We start from the raw sequence: 17,891 nt of genomic DNA on the forward strand, positions 1-17,891 counted from the left end.
AATCTCTCATATGTGATGATGGAAGCATGGTGTTAGTATTAGGAGAGTAATTGGCGAATTTATATCTAGTCCAGTGCCTCGATTGAATTAATTTGATTGGAAAAACTTTTTTGTTGTAAATTTCTGAAATTCTTTTTTTTTTTTTTTTTTTGGGGGGGGGGGGGGGGGGGGGGGGTTGGGGGAGTTAGAAATTTTCCTTTTATTTCTCTATGTGGGTGAAAACTAGATAAATATTCGCCTACTAAGAGAATTTGCAAATTTAAATTGTCTGAAGTTGGTTGTTAAATTCAGTGAATTAGGGGCAAAGTCAAATTCCGGATATCTGTATAGAAATCTGTTAGGACAAGTTCGTAGCTGTTCTTTTTCCTTCAATCGTCAATTTCTGCATTTTATTTTGCTTTCAGCCAGGGAAATCCCTCTACAATACTATGAGAGAACTTGTTGAAAATGCTCTTGATTCAGTAGAATCCATATCTGAGCTTCCTGTAGTAGAAGTAACAATGTAAGTGCTTTTCATTTGTGCATATTCCTACTATGGATATCAGCATGACTTAGGTAGGCAAGCTTTAACATATGAGATAATCAAGCATGTCATTTAATACTTTAGTTTTACTATTTTCAATTCTTTGATGCTTTAGTGAAGAAATTGGAAGAAGCAAGTTTAATTCTATGATTGGTCTTGTTGATCGTAAACACGTTGATGAGGAACTTTATGATGATTTCGAGATAGCCAAGGCTTGTGAGGTGTGGGCCTTATACCTAAAATAGCCGAACAAGTATACCCACAGCTTCCCATTTTTAGGTGTTATCAAATCCACAATTTTTGTCTTAAAAGTTTTTAAAAATGTGGCAAATTAGTTTTAAAAAATCATCAACAAATGGCTTGAATAGATAAAAATATTTTTATCAGTTGGTCACAGGATTTGTTAGGTTGAAGAAAAAATTTACTGCCATGATAGATTTTGTGATGTATCCATTTATTGTACTCTGTACGCTGCTATACCCCAACCTTGACTATACAATATATAGTATTGTGGCATTTAATTCGATGGATAGGATTTTCATTGATTGAGCTTTTATTGGTCCACATGATTGATATTAATTACATTTCACCATGGCTAAAGGAAGCAGAAGGGGTGTGTACATATTTAATCACTTATTGATACTTGTATAAACTTTTACTTATTTCTGGAAGCTGTGTGAATATATCTATCATGTATAGCGCACATATTTCTCATAAACCATGGATAATTTTGATCGACAAGAGTGATTCTGCAAAGGACATTCATGGTAATCATCCAATTTATTAGCACCCTTTAGACTAGAGCCAATCACACCTTTACATAATTCCTTGAATTTTAACATTGATTTAATAATTCACATTTGTAAATTGTGGCTAGTAGCAGGCTACCTCTTTACTATGTAATCGTTTCACCATTCATCAACTGGCTGCTTGCCCTATTATATTGTCATCAAATATTTGTCCATAATATAGACATGTCACATGGATGAGACCAATAAGCTGAAGGCCCAACAAATTTTAAGAAGAGAGAAAAACTAAATAAAAATCAAATAGGTAGGAACGTATGATCCTCTGATTCAAATCGTAGCTTTGACAACCAAGTTTGTTACTGACTCTTACTAATGTAAAACGTGCTTCAATTTAATGCCCTACTTGTTGAGGATCTCTTAAAATCAAATCTTGTATATTTTCAGGTGCAATCACTGGAGCTATAACAACTCCTCTTGATGTCATAAAAACTAGATTAATGGTTCAGGTACAGATAATGGATCTTTTTTCTTACTTTTCTTTCTGTCTTAATCTTTTTCATAGAAGGGGAGTAATGCAAATTCTTTCTTCATTTCATCTTTTCAACCTTTGCAGGGGTCAGCAAACCAGTACAAAGGTATATTTGATTGTGTTAGGACTATCATTAGAGAAGAAGGGACTCGTGCTCTTCTAAAGGTATGCTCTTCCACGCTACGCCTTTTATCCCATAAGATGCAATTCAAAGTATAGTAATCATTCTTTGTGTTCTTTTCTCTCGTTGCTCTTTTCAATTTACATGATAGCATGGGAAACTATTAAGAAAAATGTCCTAATTTTGTTAAGATAGATAGCATTTCTAACTTACGGACAATGAGGGTCATATTTGAATAGGAATTGACTTAAATTAAAATTATATAAAACACTCTTAATCAAAAAATCAAAACTAATAGATACATATACAGAAAGAGATTGACGAACCTTGATTTTTTTGCTCCAAATTGATGTGTATAGCCATCTGAAATTCGAAGAAATTGTGGATTCAAAATAGGAACCCTAGTTTCTTCATAGAACGAACAAATACAAGCAATCTTCGATGCCTCCCTCAATGAATTGTCAAACTTTGCTTCAAATTAGAGCAAGGATTAAGGTTCTTTTATGGAGATCTTCGTTTCAAAAACTCATGTCTGACAGCTTCAACAACTTGAATAAGTTAGCTTCAAATCAAATCTCATACATCTACACCATATCAAAATAATTTGTGAAAATAACACCTAGAACAACCCACACATCTACACTTTCATACACACATATATGTATACACGAAAAATAATATCTAAAAAGAAGGCAAAATACCCAAACTCTGCCACACATCTACAACACAAGATCTCATCCACCAACACCATACCAAAGTAAAATAAAACAAGATAATTAAGGACCAAAATCAATAAACTAAAATATGCTCAGAGTGTAGTGAGAGTTATTTCATTACCAACTTACTGTCACACCCCAAAACCATAGGGCGTGATAATAAGGTTAAAACAAAAAAAAATGGAACAGCAGTTTTCAACTTAAGAAAATTCTGCGCAGCGGTTCCTCAAAAAAACATAGAAAATTCAATTATTATCGAAATGAAACAAACTAAATTTTTTTAGAAACTAGACTCAGATGACAATGTGACCGAGTCACTCCCGGATGCTAGAAAAACACCAAGGAAAACAGTTTTTAGAAGGAAGAAAGCTCTCACAGCTTGTGCTGAAATGGAACCAAGTGTAAAACTTTGGCCTGCTTAGTCTTTTAGAGAGCCAATAAAATTTTGGGGCCTTAACCTTTAGAAACTAGACACTTGAAATAAGAAAACTGGAAACTTTCATAATTTATTGATTTCGGGAAGGCCGTCAAATTCTTTTCTCAAATTCAGTTTCCAAACTGTGACCAGAAACGAAACAGCAGATGATATAAGATTTTTTAAAAAATATTCACCAATCGAAAAATTATAAAAAATTTTTGAGAGACTTTATACACAAAGGGAAACATATGGTAAAAATTTCACAGAATTTGAAGCACTACAACCTCTGATTAAAATTCGTTTCCAAGAAAGTACTAGAGGAAATTTAAAACAGATTTTTTTTTTTCTTTAAATAAAATCCTCTAACAGAAAATTCAGAGCTTACCCCCATGAACAACTTATATAATACATAGGCATAACAAAGATCTAAAGAGGCTAAGAATATATATATTGCATAAAGTCATCCATAGAAAGATAATTTCAGTCCAAATTTGTACACCCAAAATAAAGAGTCACAGCTCTGATGCCCAGTCACTAAGTACATATGCTACCATTAGCAGGCTATACACAAAACATCTAGATACAGTACCCTGTCCTAAAGAACACATAGTAGAGAGCATATTGTCATCTTTACTATAGCACAACAACAACGACCTTAACATTGTTTCATAAGGCATCAAACATGAACAAAATAGTACTTCAGGCTAATATTTTACACAAAAACACCAAGCAGAAGATGCACCACAAAAGGATCCCATCTATGGGAACTCAAGCTCGGGTCTAGCATTGTCGTCCTGAGCACCAAGACCTGAAAAATAACAAGGGTGAGACAATGCCCAGTAGGAAAGCCTTTAACAAATGCCTCCATGAGGTTTTAACTTTTAGGTACATGATCTGATTAAGCAGAATTATTTTGGCGTAAAATTGATAATATACATCAGTCTACCAACATGCTAAGTTCTGATTGGAAAACAATTTAACCATGTAGAGTTCTGAAATAAAATCATAAGCAATACTTGTATGTAACCAAAACTCAGATCATGACCAAGCATATGTATAATATCTTAGCTAAAATCAAGCATTTGACTACAAGAAAATCATGTACTTGTAACAAGAAAAACTATAATTTCATGGAACATTAAATTGCGAAACAGAACTTTAAAAAAATAACTCTCAAGGCTGCAAGAGTTAAAGAGAATCCCTACCCAATTGAAGTTAACAACTGGAGGTGGTGAGATTAGATGGTGTGTGGGTAAAATGCCTACATTTTTAGCCTTAGTCTGAACCCTTCTTCTTTTTCTTCACTTTCTGTTCTTCTTTCTCTCTGTCAAACAACCCACGGCTAGAAGTTTTCTTTTAGGCTTGGGATCAACAACTATGAGGGAACTAGTTACAAGTGTAGTGCTAAATAATTAAACGTGTCTCCAAGTTTTGCATATGAATGACACCTAGGTCTAGATCCCCTACATGCTGCCACATGCAAACCCACTAAACCACATTCTATTAATATCTCAATATTCCCTCATTTCCAAAAGTAATCACTCAATGGCTCTACCCATTTTATTTATTTCTTTATTTCTTTATTATTATTATTATTTGTTAACAACTACATTCATCCCATGAGTAAAATAGAAAAATTAAATGAAACTTATGACTATAAATTAAATACTAGATCAAAAAATTATATACTAGACAATTAAGGAATTATAAATTGCCAACGAACCATGCACAACCAATGCATTTAAATAAATTCCAAGCAATTAGGGATGTACTAATATTGAAATGCAACACATGAAATAGGTAGAAAGAAATTTAATCAAAAATCATGTAATTCTGGTCCTAAACATAGGGAAGACTTAATTAAATTTAAGGTTGTCACACTTACTCTTTGAACAAACCATTTTTTGCCTTTATTCACATTATCATGAATATAGTTAGATATTCTTCTTGCTAGAATTTTGACAATTTTTTTTTATCTTTTGTGATAGGTTAGTAGACAAAATAATTAAGCAAATAGTGATGGATAAAGAATGGATGCACATGACTTACAGGTTATTATTTGTAGTGGAGTGTGCTTATAAAAGTTAATATTGTCTACACTAATTTTAAGTTTAATTAAATGTTAAATCTTTAATTTTATAGAGTTGATCCAAAGTATTTAGAAGGAGCACGGAGGTTTGCTGATCAGGCGCAAGCGAATGCGGGCCATCTAGAAAAGATTTTATGCCCTTGTAATTGTTGTCTAAATGCAAAGCACCAACACTTCGACATGGTGTTTAGGCATTTATTGGAAAATGGAATGGATCAATCATACACGATCTGGTACTTTCACGGGGAAAATCTAAGTGAATCTCCCCAACATGGAAGTGATGTAAGTGACGTTGAAATGCCAAAGACGTATCAGATGTATAAAGATATTTTCTTTGATGGTGGTGATGATGTTTCGGATCCAAACTGTGAAATAAGAGAGGTTGAGTTTAAAAAGAAGTTAGAATATGCTGAGACCCCTTTATTTCCAGAATGCACAAAGTATACAGTTATGTCTGCAATTGTTGCCTTATACAAGCACAAAGCAACAACTAATTTATCCGACACTGGTTTTGATGGACTTCTTCAAATGTTTGGGGATATGCTTCCAGAAAATAACAAACTTCCTAAGAGCTATTATGAAACGAAATTTTTTTTGAAGACATTTGATTTAGGATATGAGAAAATAGATGCTTGTAAGAATGACTGTTGTCTGTTTAGAAAAGAGAATAAGCACATGACTAAATGCCCAAAATGTGGTGCTTCGCGGTGGAAAGAGAATGAGCGTACTAGGAAGGTTAAAAATGGTGTCCCAGCTAAGGTGTTGCGGTACTTTCCAATAGTACCAAGGTTTAGAAGAATGTTTCGATCCCCTGAAATAGCAAAACAACTAACGTGGCATTCAACTCATAGAAGTGGGGATAGAAAGATGCGACATCCGGTTGACACGCCTGCATGGCATACGATAGATAAAAAATGGCCTTCTTTTGCATCAGATTCACGAAATTTAAGACTTGGCCTTTCAACTGATGGGTTTAATCCATTTGGTGACCTTAGTTCGGCATATAGTTGTTGGCCAGTAACATTGGTGGTATATAATCTTTCGCCACTTGAACTCATGTCTAAAGAGAATATGATGTTGACATTACTAATCCCAGGGCCGAGGCAACCGGGAAATGATATAGATGTGTATTTGGAGCCACTTATAGATGATTTGAAAGAGCTATGGGAGAAAGGCGTGGAAATTTATGATGCATTTGCAAAGTCCACATTTAATTTGAAGGTAATCTTGATGTGGACAATTAGTGACTTTCCAGCTTTTAGTAACCTCTCTGGTCATGTTACAAAGGGTAAAAAAGCTTGTCCAACATGTAGTGATGACACATGTTCAAGGCGGTTGAATTGTAGCACCAAGACCGTTTACTTGGGTCACCGTCGATGGCTATCTCCTACTCACCCATTTCGAAAAAAGAAGAGTTGGTTTGATGGGAGTGAAGAACATAGGTGGAAGCCTAAAATATTGTCTGGGACTGAAATTCTTCATGCTGTGAAAAATATTAAAAATGATTGGGGTAAAAAAGTGAAGGGAAAATTACATATCAAACCAAAAATTGGAAAGAGGAAACAAAAGACAAAAAAGGACGAAAATGTGGCGTGGAAGAAAAAATCCATATTTTTTAAATTGCCATACTGGGAGGTAAGTATTTGTAATAGAAAGTCGTTTAGTTTTTTTTTTTTTTTAAAATAAAATGTTATTTATTTAAGTTTATAATATGTTTTAAAAAAACTATTATTCCATTATTTGTGTTTTAGGTATTACTCGTTCGCCATAACTTAGATGTCATGCATATTGAGAAGAATGTTTGTGAGAGTATTATTGGCACCCTATTGAACATAAAAGGAAAATCAAAGGATGGACTCAAGTCTCGTAGGGATTTGGAGGAAATGGGCATTAGGGGGGATTTGCACCCACAAGATTCAAAAGGGAAACATTTCTTGCCACCAGTACCTCATACACTAAAGAAGGAAGAAAAACAGCTTTTTTGTAAGCGATTACAACAATTAAAGCTACCAGACGGCTATAGTTCCAACATTGGGACACATATATCATTGGATGAATGCAAGGTTGTAGGCTTGAAATCTCATGATTATCATGTCCTAATGCAACAATTACTACCGGTAGCGTTACGGGGAATTCTACCAAAGGCTGTAAGGAATGCCATATTTCGCCTATACACATATTTTAATGAAGTATGCCAAAGGGTGATTGATAGGAACTCAATGGAAAGACAGGAAAATGAAATTGCTGAGACATTATGTATGTTAGAAAGATTTTTTCCTCCATCTTTTTTCGACATTATGATTCACTTGACTATTCACATCGCACACGAAGCTCGTATTTGTGGACCAGTACAATTTCGTTGGATGTACCCATTTGAGAGGTACTAATATCAACTTTTTCTTCTTTTATGGAGTTAGATATTTAATATTATAACATATATATAATTTATTTTGTTTTTATGTGTTTTAGGATGATGAAGGTTTATAAAGGATATGCTAGAAATAGGGCGAGACCTGAAGGATGCATAGCTGAAGGCTATTTGGCTAATGAGTGTGTGAAATTTTGTAGTGAGCACATCAAACAAGCTTCTAAAATAGGGGTGAGACATTCTCGAAATGAGGATTTTGAAGGTGAGACAACAATAGATGGCCGTCCAATTTCGAAAGGAATTTGTCGAATGGCATGTTACAAATTGCTCACCGTTATGTCTTGTTCAATAATGCAGAGGTGGAACCGTACACAGGGTAAGTATGATATCTTCAGGACTTATTAATTTGTTATAAAAATAACAATGAAAACTTACCAATAGTGTTTGCCTCACAGAAAACATTTGGAGGAGCTTAAGCAGATGGACAGACGTCTCATAAGGAATGCAAGCGCATTGCAAAAGAAACATATAGAGACTTTTTGTTTATAGTTTGCAAATGAAATTAGTGCAGCTGGTAATGATGTGTCCGATACACTTATGTGTCTTGCAAATGGGCCTAGAAGAGAAGTCATTTCACATTCGGGATATATTGTTAATGGACAACGATTTCACACCAAGGATGTGGAGGGAAGCACACAAGATAGTGGTGTTTCGCTTGAAGCGGAAACTATATGTCAATCTAGTGCAAGAGATACAACTCAAGTTCTAGGAAAAGTATCTTACTATGGTGTTTTAAAAGATATACTTTTGTTAGATTACCACACATTTAAAGTGCCAATCTTTGATTGTGAGTGGGCAAACATTAGAAATGGCATCAAAGTTGAAGATGGATTTGTATTAGTTAACCTTCATGAAGGTCAAAGTCAGTTTCAAAGTGATCCCTTTATTCTTGCTTTACAGGCTAAACAAGTTTTTTATTCAAGGGAAGATGAAACATCTAATTGGTATGCTGTACTTAAAGCGCCGCCAAGAGGTTTTAATGACTTGGAGTCTTTTGAAGAAAATAGTTATGTGTCTTCTATGCCATTAGATGTATCAAGATTGGACTCAAATGATGATGATGATGGCAATGAAGAGTATGTGCGGTTGGATTGTGAGGGCATGACCGTGTAGATGTATTAAGATTTTACTGGAAGTCATTTTATTTTATTTTATTTTGGGACTTTGTTTATGTAATAGCCTTTTACTGTCTTATGTTACATAAATCAGGTTTTTCGCATTCTATTGTAGTGCTTTATGACATGTCTTCTTATAACTTTACACCTCACTCACTCTTTTTATCTTTTAAATACTACTCCATATAGGCTTTACTTTTGTTTAAATAACTTGTACACATGTTTTGTGGGTCTATCTGAAGGTGTAAAACACCCTTAATATCATCTATATTTGCAAGAACATATATGTATTTTTTATATTTAAACATTCTTATGCATCTTGTATTGTCTGGACCCTGAGTTCTATCACCAATACACTAATATGCAGGGGAAAAATGATGTGTAATGTTATGCTTGAAATATCTATGGCTTGAAATACTTTGTTTTTTTTTTTTTCCTGGAACTTTTTGTTTCTAAAAATAGGTCATTCTCATTATAAGAGCAAAGGAGTAAGAATTGAAGAGGGAAAAAGATAGATAAATTTCAGCATGCGTGGTCCCGCAGAAGTAAGTAATTAATATATCGATTTTAAATTATAATTTTGTTGCCTCGTATTAAATTTTAATGGTTTTTCTTATTTTCTTATCTTGCATATTTTCTCATATAAAGTCCTCTAAAGTTGGTGCAAAAAGAGGACTAAGAGAGAGGAATTGTATTGTGGCAGCATTAAGGACTTCGGGAAATGAGGGAATTACTATATCAGATCGAGATTCAAACTCTCCCCATACACAGTTAGGTGGACAATCTAGAGGTTCTAGCTGCGTTCCAATCGATCATGATAGTGGAAGCACCTCGGCAAATGATGCTTCAATAACTCCCTCTACTCACAAGGGTCCTCATAAGGGTAGAGGTCCATCAATATTAGCAAATGCAGTAGTAAATGATAACGAGTCACCACTTCCGATTGAATTCAATGAAAGAGGGCAACCAATTGGTGAGAATAGTAAAAAAAATTCTACTAGCATTTGAATAATAGCACGACAGAATGTTCCAATTAGCTCAAAAAAGTGGAAAGAGGCTTCAGCTGAGAAAGAAAGACTCATATGGACATCTATAAAGGTATGTTCTTTTCTTGCATTTTATGTGATATATTTGTTTTATTATAGGTATTTGACCTAAGATTCAGTTTTAGAATTATAATTGAAATAAAAGTGATGACCAAATTTAATAGCACACACCACCATTCATAATTGGACCTAAGCCATTAATGATAGGAAATTTTCCCAAAAACTACTGATTGTTTGATTTTTACACTAAATGCAGCAAAAATTTGAAGTCCCTGATTTTCATAAAAAGGATGCTTTTAGAAGAATGGGAAAGAGTTGGGGTGATTATAGAACACGCCTTACAACCAACATATATAAGTCAAATGAAGATACAGGGGCTATTGATTCATTAAAGCCTGACAGTATACAATCAATCGATGAGTGGCAACAGTTTGTGAGTAATCGACTTTCTGATGACCACAAAGTAAGTAAAATATTGATCAAATTACCACAACTCTAATAACTTTCTTCTTTAGAAATTAGTAATTATATTATTTGTTTATAGCGAAAGAGAGAAAAATCTCAAGAATTGCGAAAGAAGCAAAAGATGCCTCACACAACAAGTCATAAGGGGTATGCTCGTCTAGAGGATGAAATGGTAAGTAGAACTAATTATTCCATCTTTCTTTTCTTCTTTCATCCCATGAATGGATCTTGTTGTTTGATTTTGTACATGTGTCAGACATATTTTGTATCGATATTTTGTATTTAATCATGTGCTTTGGAAGCTTAATTGTGCATTATTAGTGGAAATTTCAGCTCAAAGTATACAACACAGGAAATCTTAGCTTCAATTCTCTACACCAATAGGGATACAACTTTCAAACCACAATGCAGCTTCTCTTGATGCTCAAAATAGATTCCCACAGTCTTGTCTTAGCCTTTTCTGTTTTAGGGGCACTTTACTAATTCTGTGGCTGGTCCTTATTGAAACTAGCTTCCACAGCTTACAATCATCATATAACACATGCTTTAATTACCACAACTCAGTTTTTAACAAGTTAGTAATATGTCACAACCCAAACCAAGCTTTACACTTATTTTCTACAGCAGTGATGTTCTTAGGGACAGAATTGTAAATTTGCTGTGGTACATCTCAATTCTCGATTCTCCTATTCATATAATATCAAACTAGAGGTGCTCAAATGAAAATTATGTCAACTACACTCAAGTATGACAGTCACAGCACTCACAGCAGGCCATTAAATTTAAACAAAACCTAATTTGTTAAGTTTATTAGGCCTGAAACTATAAAGGTTATTTTTCTGATATGTAGCTTAGATTGTACAGCTCTGTATCATCATTATAAGCATGATCAAGCAACAATAATGCATGTAACATAAAGATGTATCACTTTTAAGTTCACATACAGCTGCAATGCATCAGAAATTAAATATAGAACAGGTTTGAGATCTGAGAATTGATACCAGCTCTAGAGTTGTTGTTTTTGTGGCTTCCTGCAGATGTAAATCACCAACTTATACTTGCTCAGCCCTTGTCTCAGCTCCAAAAAAGACCCTCAGCACTCATATATGTATTTGAGACCCTCATTTTATACTCTCAGCCCTCTTTGATTATCTTTGAGACCCTCATTTTATACTGAATTTAGGGTTGAATTTCAGCTCAAATGATCATTTAAAATCTCTGTAAACCTCTCTTATTCTTTGGTCTTGAGTCCTCTTTAGCACAACCTCTCAAATGTAGCTCAAATAGAGCTAAGAACACACATTTCTGTCCTCTTTAGCACAGCCTCTCTTGTAATCGCTGCAGCACTCGTGTAAGTATTTGAAAAAAAATTTATTAGCAAATTTTACACAAATATTATACTAACTTGTACAATACTAACATGTTCTATTATCTGTACACAAATATTGTTCCTGTGTAGAGAAAAAAAAGTGATGGACCTAACTCTATAACAAGGGTTGATGTATGGATCGAAGGTTACATGAGGAAGGGTGGGAAAGCTTTGAACGATGCGACAGAAGAAGCAGTGGTAATATATATTTCCTACCTATCTTATATTTTTTAAATTTCCATTTATAAACATGCTTAAATGCATAACAACAAACATGTTTAAAATATGGAATTTCATAAATAAATGAAAGAGTACACCAAAACCCAACCTAAAGGCACAAGCTCTCTTCGAGATGATGGAGTCACTCGTGTACTTGGTCCAGAACGTAAAGGCCGAGTTAGAGGCCTTGGTTTTGGAGCAACAATCTCTAAAATTGAGGCAAATGGTTTTCAAAGGGTGCAAACAAAAAGGGTAGAAGAAATAGTTGAACAAAGAGTAGAACAAATCAAACATGAAATGAGAAATGAGATTATGAATGAGATGAAAGCCTTGTTGGTAAGTGTTACAACAATTTATATACGTATTATTTTCTGCCTATATGGCATTTGAATTTAATGTACTAGTTTTTTTAATCCATGTTTTCATTAATTGTAGTCCCAAAATGCTAGCGCTGGTTCTCAGTCTAATGCTATGCCAAGTCCTATTATAGAAGATCTACATGGTTTAAAATGTGAGTTGTTACACTGGAATGGGTCAGGTGTAGTTGTTGCAAAGGCTGAGATAGCAGCAATGGATCCCAATGCGTTAGAAGATCATTTTCCAATTGGTCCAGATTGTTGGAAAGTATGGATTGATGATATCTTGGTCGGCGACTGTCCTTTGTATCGAGCAAGCCTAAATGGAATTTTTTATCTTCGTGATGCTAACACAAGCTCGGTTGTATAGCCTAAGAAATATGTGAAAATTATTTAGGTCAATTAGTCATTCATTAACTTATTATTATATTTCTTAAATTAGTCATACGATCTGATTTTTTATGTATTTGTTTGCATTACATTTTTGAAATATTTTTTTTTGACAGGATTGATTATTACCAGTTCATTAGGAGCAGAAGAATCAAAATTTCTATGATTCCAGTCTACAACAAAGGTCAAATACTAAGCTTCTTTTATGATTGCACAATTTTAATGCTTTTTATACTCATATTTAGGGGGTCACGTGCCTTTAAGTGACCAATATTGCGGTGTATCTTGAACTTTATTACCTTATTGGTACATCGGCCCATGTGGAGGCTATTAAATTTTATTTCTTGTTTTAAAATGTTGAAAGCATGGGAGTATGGGATCATCGTATGTGGAGGTTTTGATTGATTGTTGTGGAGGAGAAGTTGTTGATGTCATGAGATTTTTCTTGGATCGATTACGTGTGCATGATTGATATTTTTATTAAATAATTTTGTGAATTAAAAAAAATAATATAAAGTGCTTTTAAAAAAAAAGAATTGTAACATTATATGGAGTTTTTATATTCAATCTATTTAGTTTGCTCTATTTCATAATTCTTTCAAAAATATGCACAAGAGTAGAAGTAAAATTCTATTATGAGGAGTCAAAATGTATGATATAAGATATGTTTTGCATCACTATGACCACTTTGACTGTTCAATTTCATTAATTAATGATTTAAAAATATGATAAGAACTTCATTTATACCATCTTTCCACTCCATCCGAATTTGACAAAGCCAAATGCAAACACAAAGCCGCCAACAAACAACCACCACTGAGAATAGTATGAGAATAGTAAGTTGTGAGTCATCACTTTTAAGAGTCAAAAGAGTCGTGTGTTGAATGAAGAAATCACGAAGTATAGAAATTATTGATGGGAAGGAGATTTCTTCAAAACTTTGGGCCCCCACAAAACAAACACAAATGCACCTTTCCTTTTCTATATAGAATGACAGCAATATGCATATATCAAAAGAGTTAAAACTAAGTCATGAAACATTTGATTTATTATTATATGTGAAGATATTCATTATCATTTAATTTAGAAAAAAAATTATAAAAAAAATTATATATTGACATTTGATGAAAATAAGATGTACTTGTGATGAAAATATTAAAAGATCACTAACCATTGGTTTTTATATGTTGAAGTGTACCCAATGTTAAACCAGTAACTTCATAATGTAGCTTTAAAACAGACCTTTACTTGTTTCCCCCAACCTAGGTATCTTCAAAAACACTTACTCAAAAGAATAGCACAATGATAGGAGCAAGATAAAATAGTTTCTCTTCACAAAGGCTTAAACCCCAAAATTGAGGTTAGACAAGTCTTTTCACAATGCAGCTTCTGTTCAGGTCTTCAATTAACTCCCACAGCCTTGTATCATCAAATTATACTTGCTTGATTGTTTAGAACACTTTACATAGCAAGTTACAGCAATAAGCACACACAAGCAGGCTTAATCCCACCAAAACCTAGCTTTTAAGCTTTCAAGGGCAACTTTGTGATTTAAGCTTAGGAACACCTCACAGTCCACTCCCCTAGTCTTTAATAGGCTAGATACACTTGCTTAGGTATTAATAACCAATTAACAAGCAAGGTATATTCCAATGCAAGGTTACAACACCATCTTGTGTTAAAACACTGAATTTCAGTTTTAAAAAGAAAACATATATAAATTAAACTACCAACAAACTGAGATGTAGTGTTCATGAATTTCAGATTTGCTCATAATTATGAGATAAAGAGACTACATATTATGATATTGTAGTGTTCATGAATATAAATGTCAATACCCCTTTCGAAGCCAAGTTAATCATTTTTCTGCTTAGAACAATGATAGTATTATTTATTGCCCATGCAAGATAAAATGCATGCTAAGAGTTCTAAAGTAACAATATATACATGATTGCTGATACCAGAAATGCAGCAATCTTGAGAATTCAGGATCTCTCTAGGAAAGCAATTAGATTGATTTACACATGAGGGAAAGAGATAAATTAACGATGCAAATTCAACAATTTTACAGTTATTCTTAATTCTAAATCAGTCCTAGTCTATAGTCTGCATCTAAGCAGGGAATACCGTTAACAAGAATTTGAACATCCGGCACTCCCTTCAAACCCCCTAAAAGGGAGGGAGAGAGAGAGAGAGATTAACGGCATGAATCTGACCATTACACCATACCACTTCCCTTCCTCCACATGCACAAACGTTTCATTATATACCCTTGTATTTGGATAGGGTAAGGGTTATTACAAATGCTCATTATTGTGTCAGGTAGGGCGAGTCCCAAGTAAATGACATAAAAAGCGTCTAAAACCGCCATAAAGAAACCGACAAAAGAGGAATGAATTGGGGTCTAATAGAGAGAAAGCTTAGATCTGTTTTTTCCCTCAAGGTTAGGCCAAATTACAGGCAATACCTTTAACGTTTTAGAAATTACAGATTCCTTCCTCAAAGTTGGGTCCGTTATGCCCTTTTTTTAGCTTTGTGTTCTATTTTACAGAATTTACAGAGATAAGATAGAAGCCAAAAGAAGAAAGGAAGATAAATAATTTGTGTTCTTTTGTTTGATACTTGAAAGAGAGAAATTGGAGAAATAAATAAATAAAAGAAGAATAAAGAAGGGAAAAAAAGGTAAGTAAGTGTGGAGGGTGGTTTAAAATTTTGCTTGCATTGTTGAGACTAATTGTGGATAGTGTGTATTTTATATAGAAGTTGATAAAATATTCACTGGTTGGAGAAGATCTCTAACCAATCCAGTATAATTACACATATCCCCAATCTCCAACTGGGTTAGGGTCATAGGGCTAGCAATTGTTATAACAACCTCATTAGCTTAGATGCAAGTCATGTGTGATGTGTCCATAGAAGGTCCACTTTCCTAAACCAAACTTCAACTTGTCAAGATGTTGGTGGGTTGGTTTGGTGGCTAAGAACTAGCCACTGCATATATGCCATAAAAATGATACAGGTCATTGTGGATAGTGTGTATTTTATATAGAAGTTGATAAAATATTCACTGGTTGGAGAATATCTCTAACCAATCCATTATAATTACACATATCCCCAGTCTCAAACTGGGTTAGGGTGATGGGGCTGGTAATTGTCATAACAACCTCATTAGCTTAGATGCAAGTCATGTGTGATGTGTCCATAGAAGGTCCACTTTCCTAAACCAAACTCCAACTTGTCAAGATGTTGGTGGGTTGGTTTGGTGGCTAAGAACTAGCCGCTGCATATATGCCATAAAAATGATACGAGTCATCATCCTTCTTTCTCTAAGCAAATAGTGTGTGTGTGTGTGTATATATATATATATATATATATATATATATATATATATATATATATATGAATATAGTATAGAATAAAAAATAAAATAAGAGGAGAGGTTTTGGAGCAACAAAGCCTTCTGAAGAATAACTACAACAACCAAAATTGAAAGAGGGGTTTACCCAATCAATGTACCTACTATGTCACTAGACCTTTTTAATGTAAAAAGATTGAATTTTTGAAAGAAAATGAGAGTTCTGAGTTAAACATATTCGAGTTCCCTTTGACGTACCGTAGAGTGTTTTAATGAGAAAAGATTGAATCTTTGATTAAAAAAACCTCAATCAAGGTACTTGTTATATCACTAGCCCTTTTTAATTCTAAAAGATTGAATCTTTGAAAGAAATTGAGAGTTTTGAATTAAACTTATTCGAGTTCCCTTTAACGTCCCGAAGAAGTTAACTCCCTTAGTCTTCAATAGGCTAAATACACTTGCTTAGGTATTAATAACCAATTAACAAGCAAAGGTATATTCCAATGCAAGGTTACAACAGCATCTTCAATGTTAAAACACTGAATTTCAGTTTTAAAAAAAAAAACATATATAAATTAAACTACCAACAAACTGAGATAATATATATATATATATATATATATATATATATATATATATATATATAAGACTTGACTTGTATTTAAAGTTTCAGATTTGCTCATAATCGTTGTACCAAAAACTTACAATGTTTCCGATTTGTTTCAGAATGTTTCAGATTTGCTCATAATCATGAGATAAAGAGACTACATATTATGATACTGTAGTGTTCATGAATATAAAGAGATTATGATATTGTCTGTTCTCATACATCCTTTCAAAATCTAGTATTCAATTAAGAAAAATTATCTGCTTCAAATATAAAAGCAGATCTAAGGAAAAAATTCTTAGCAAAATGTTTGTGTTTGATTCATAAAATGATAATCTTGTTATTTCCTTTTTTATTAGCATTCTGAATTTAAGACTTGTGTGATATAGTTACTTTCTTGGATTTTACAGCTACTTCCTTGGATTTTGCAGCTACTTCCTTGGATTTTGTACAATGAGCTGGTTTTTTGACAAGTGCAGACTGAAACTCAAGTGCTAGAAGGTTTATCAATTTTTCAACAGAAGTGTTAAGAAATTGATGATTTTCTTGACAAATTGATGTATTTTCTATTTTGGAACATTGATAAATGATGAATTGTAAAAATGTTTTAACTCTTTTGATATATTTAATGGGATATGTATGTTTTTTTGAATTGAAATGAATTATAACTGAAAGTGATGTGAATTATAGGTAGTGGATGATTAATAGGAATTAATTAAGGGTGCATCATTTATAATATATATATATATATATATATATATATATATATATATATATATATTATTTACGGGGAGCTTGAAATATCGTAAATAAGTGAAAATCTTCCTTAAATAACTTTTCTACAGCATGTACGGCAAGTCGGGAGAATGGTTTATATTATTTACGGGTACCTAAAATTTGCCGTAGAAAAGTTTTCTGCGGCATGATTTAATGCCTCGTGATATTATTTACGGGTAGTTAAAATTCGCCTTAGAAAATTTTTCTATGGCATGGTTTTGTACCTCGTGAGATTATTTACAGGTAGTTACAACTTGCCGTAGAAAACTTTTCTACGGCAGCCGTGGGTACCTCGTGAGATTATTTATGGGTAGTTATACTTCGCCGTAAAAAAATTTTCTACGGCAGGCGATGGTGTCTCGTGAGTTTTCTACGGGTAGTTACAATTCGCCGTAGAAACCTTTTCTACGGCATGCCTCGGCACCTCGTAGGTTAATTAAATAAAATTTAATATATATAAACGAAATTATTTTCTACGGCGACTTTATTGTTTTTCTACGAGGCAGATTTTTTCTCGTAAAAAAAATTGAGTATTTACGGAACCCTCATACACGAGTGCCTAGAATGCGCTGTGAATAGATTTCCACGGCGTTTTTGGCCCCTCGTAGAAGCCTTTTTT

At 33.5% G+C, this 17,891-nt stretch overlaps 1 protein-coding gene and 2 long non-coding RNA genes across 4 annotated transcripts; all 3 read left to right on the plus strand.

Moving 5' to 3' along the window:
• The first annotated feature begins 399 nt into the window (after nt 1-399).
• Nucleotides 400-2,185, plus strand: LOC132314842 (uncharacterized). Its single transcript, XR_009483520.1, has 3 exons — nt 400-502; nt 1,717-1,778; nt 1,886-2,185. It is a non-coding gene; the product is annotated as an uncharacterized LOC132314842 (long non-coding RNA).
• A 3,257-nt stretch (nt 2,186-5,442) lies between these two features.
• Nucleotides 5,443-8,686, plus strand: LOC132313955 (uncharacterized). The gene is made up of 4 exons (XM_059812886.1): nt 5,443-6,780; nt 6,897-7,525; nt 7,615-7,889; nt 8,085-8,686. The coding sequence occupies exons 1-4, from the start codon at nt 5,443-5,445 to the stop codon at nt 8,684-8,686; spliced, it is 2,844 nt and encodes a 947-aa protein (XP_059668869.1).
• Nucleotides 8,687-8,926: 240 nt separating this feature from the next.
• LOC132311330 (uncharacterized) lies at nt 8,927-17,124 on the plus strand. 2 transcript variants are annotated; one of them, XR_009482929.1, is made up of 7 exons: nt 8,927-9,233; nt 9,337-9,786; nt 9,991-10,197; nt 10,279-11,766; nt 12,326-12,540; nt 12,650-12,717; nt 16,906-17,124. It is a non-coding gene; the product is annotated as an uncharacterized LOC132311330 (long non-coding RNA). The 2 variants fall into 2 exon arrangements; XR_009482928.1 differs by having other exon boundaries at nt 16,927-17,124.
• Nucleotides 17,125-17,891: the final 767 nt, after the last annotated feature.

The sequence above is a fragment of the Cornus florida genome, unplaced genomic scaffold (assembly GCF_030987335.1).
Source record: "Cornus florida cultivar Cherokee Brave unplaced genomic scaffold, ASM3098733v1 CherokeeBrave_3.0.0_Hap2_Chr06, whole genome shotgun sequence".
Classification (NCBI taxonomy): domain Eukaryota; kingdom Viridiplantae; phylum Streptophyta; class Magnoliopsida; order Cornales; family Cornaceae; genus Cornus; species Cornus florida.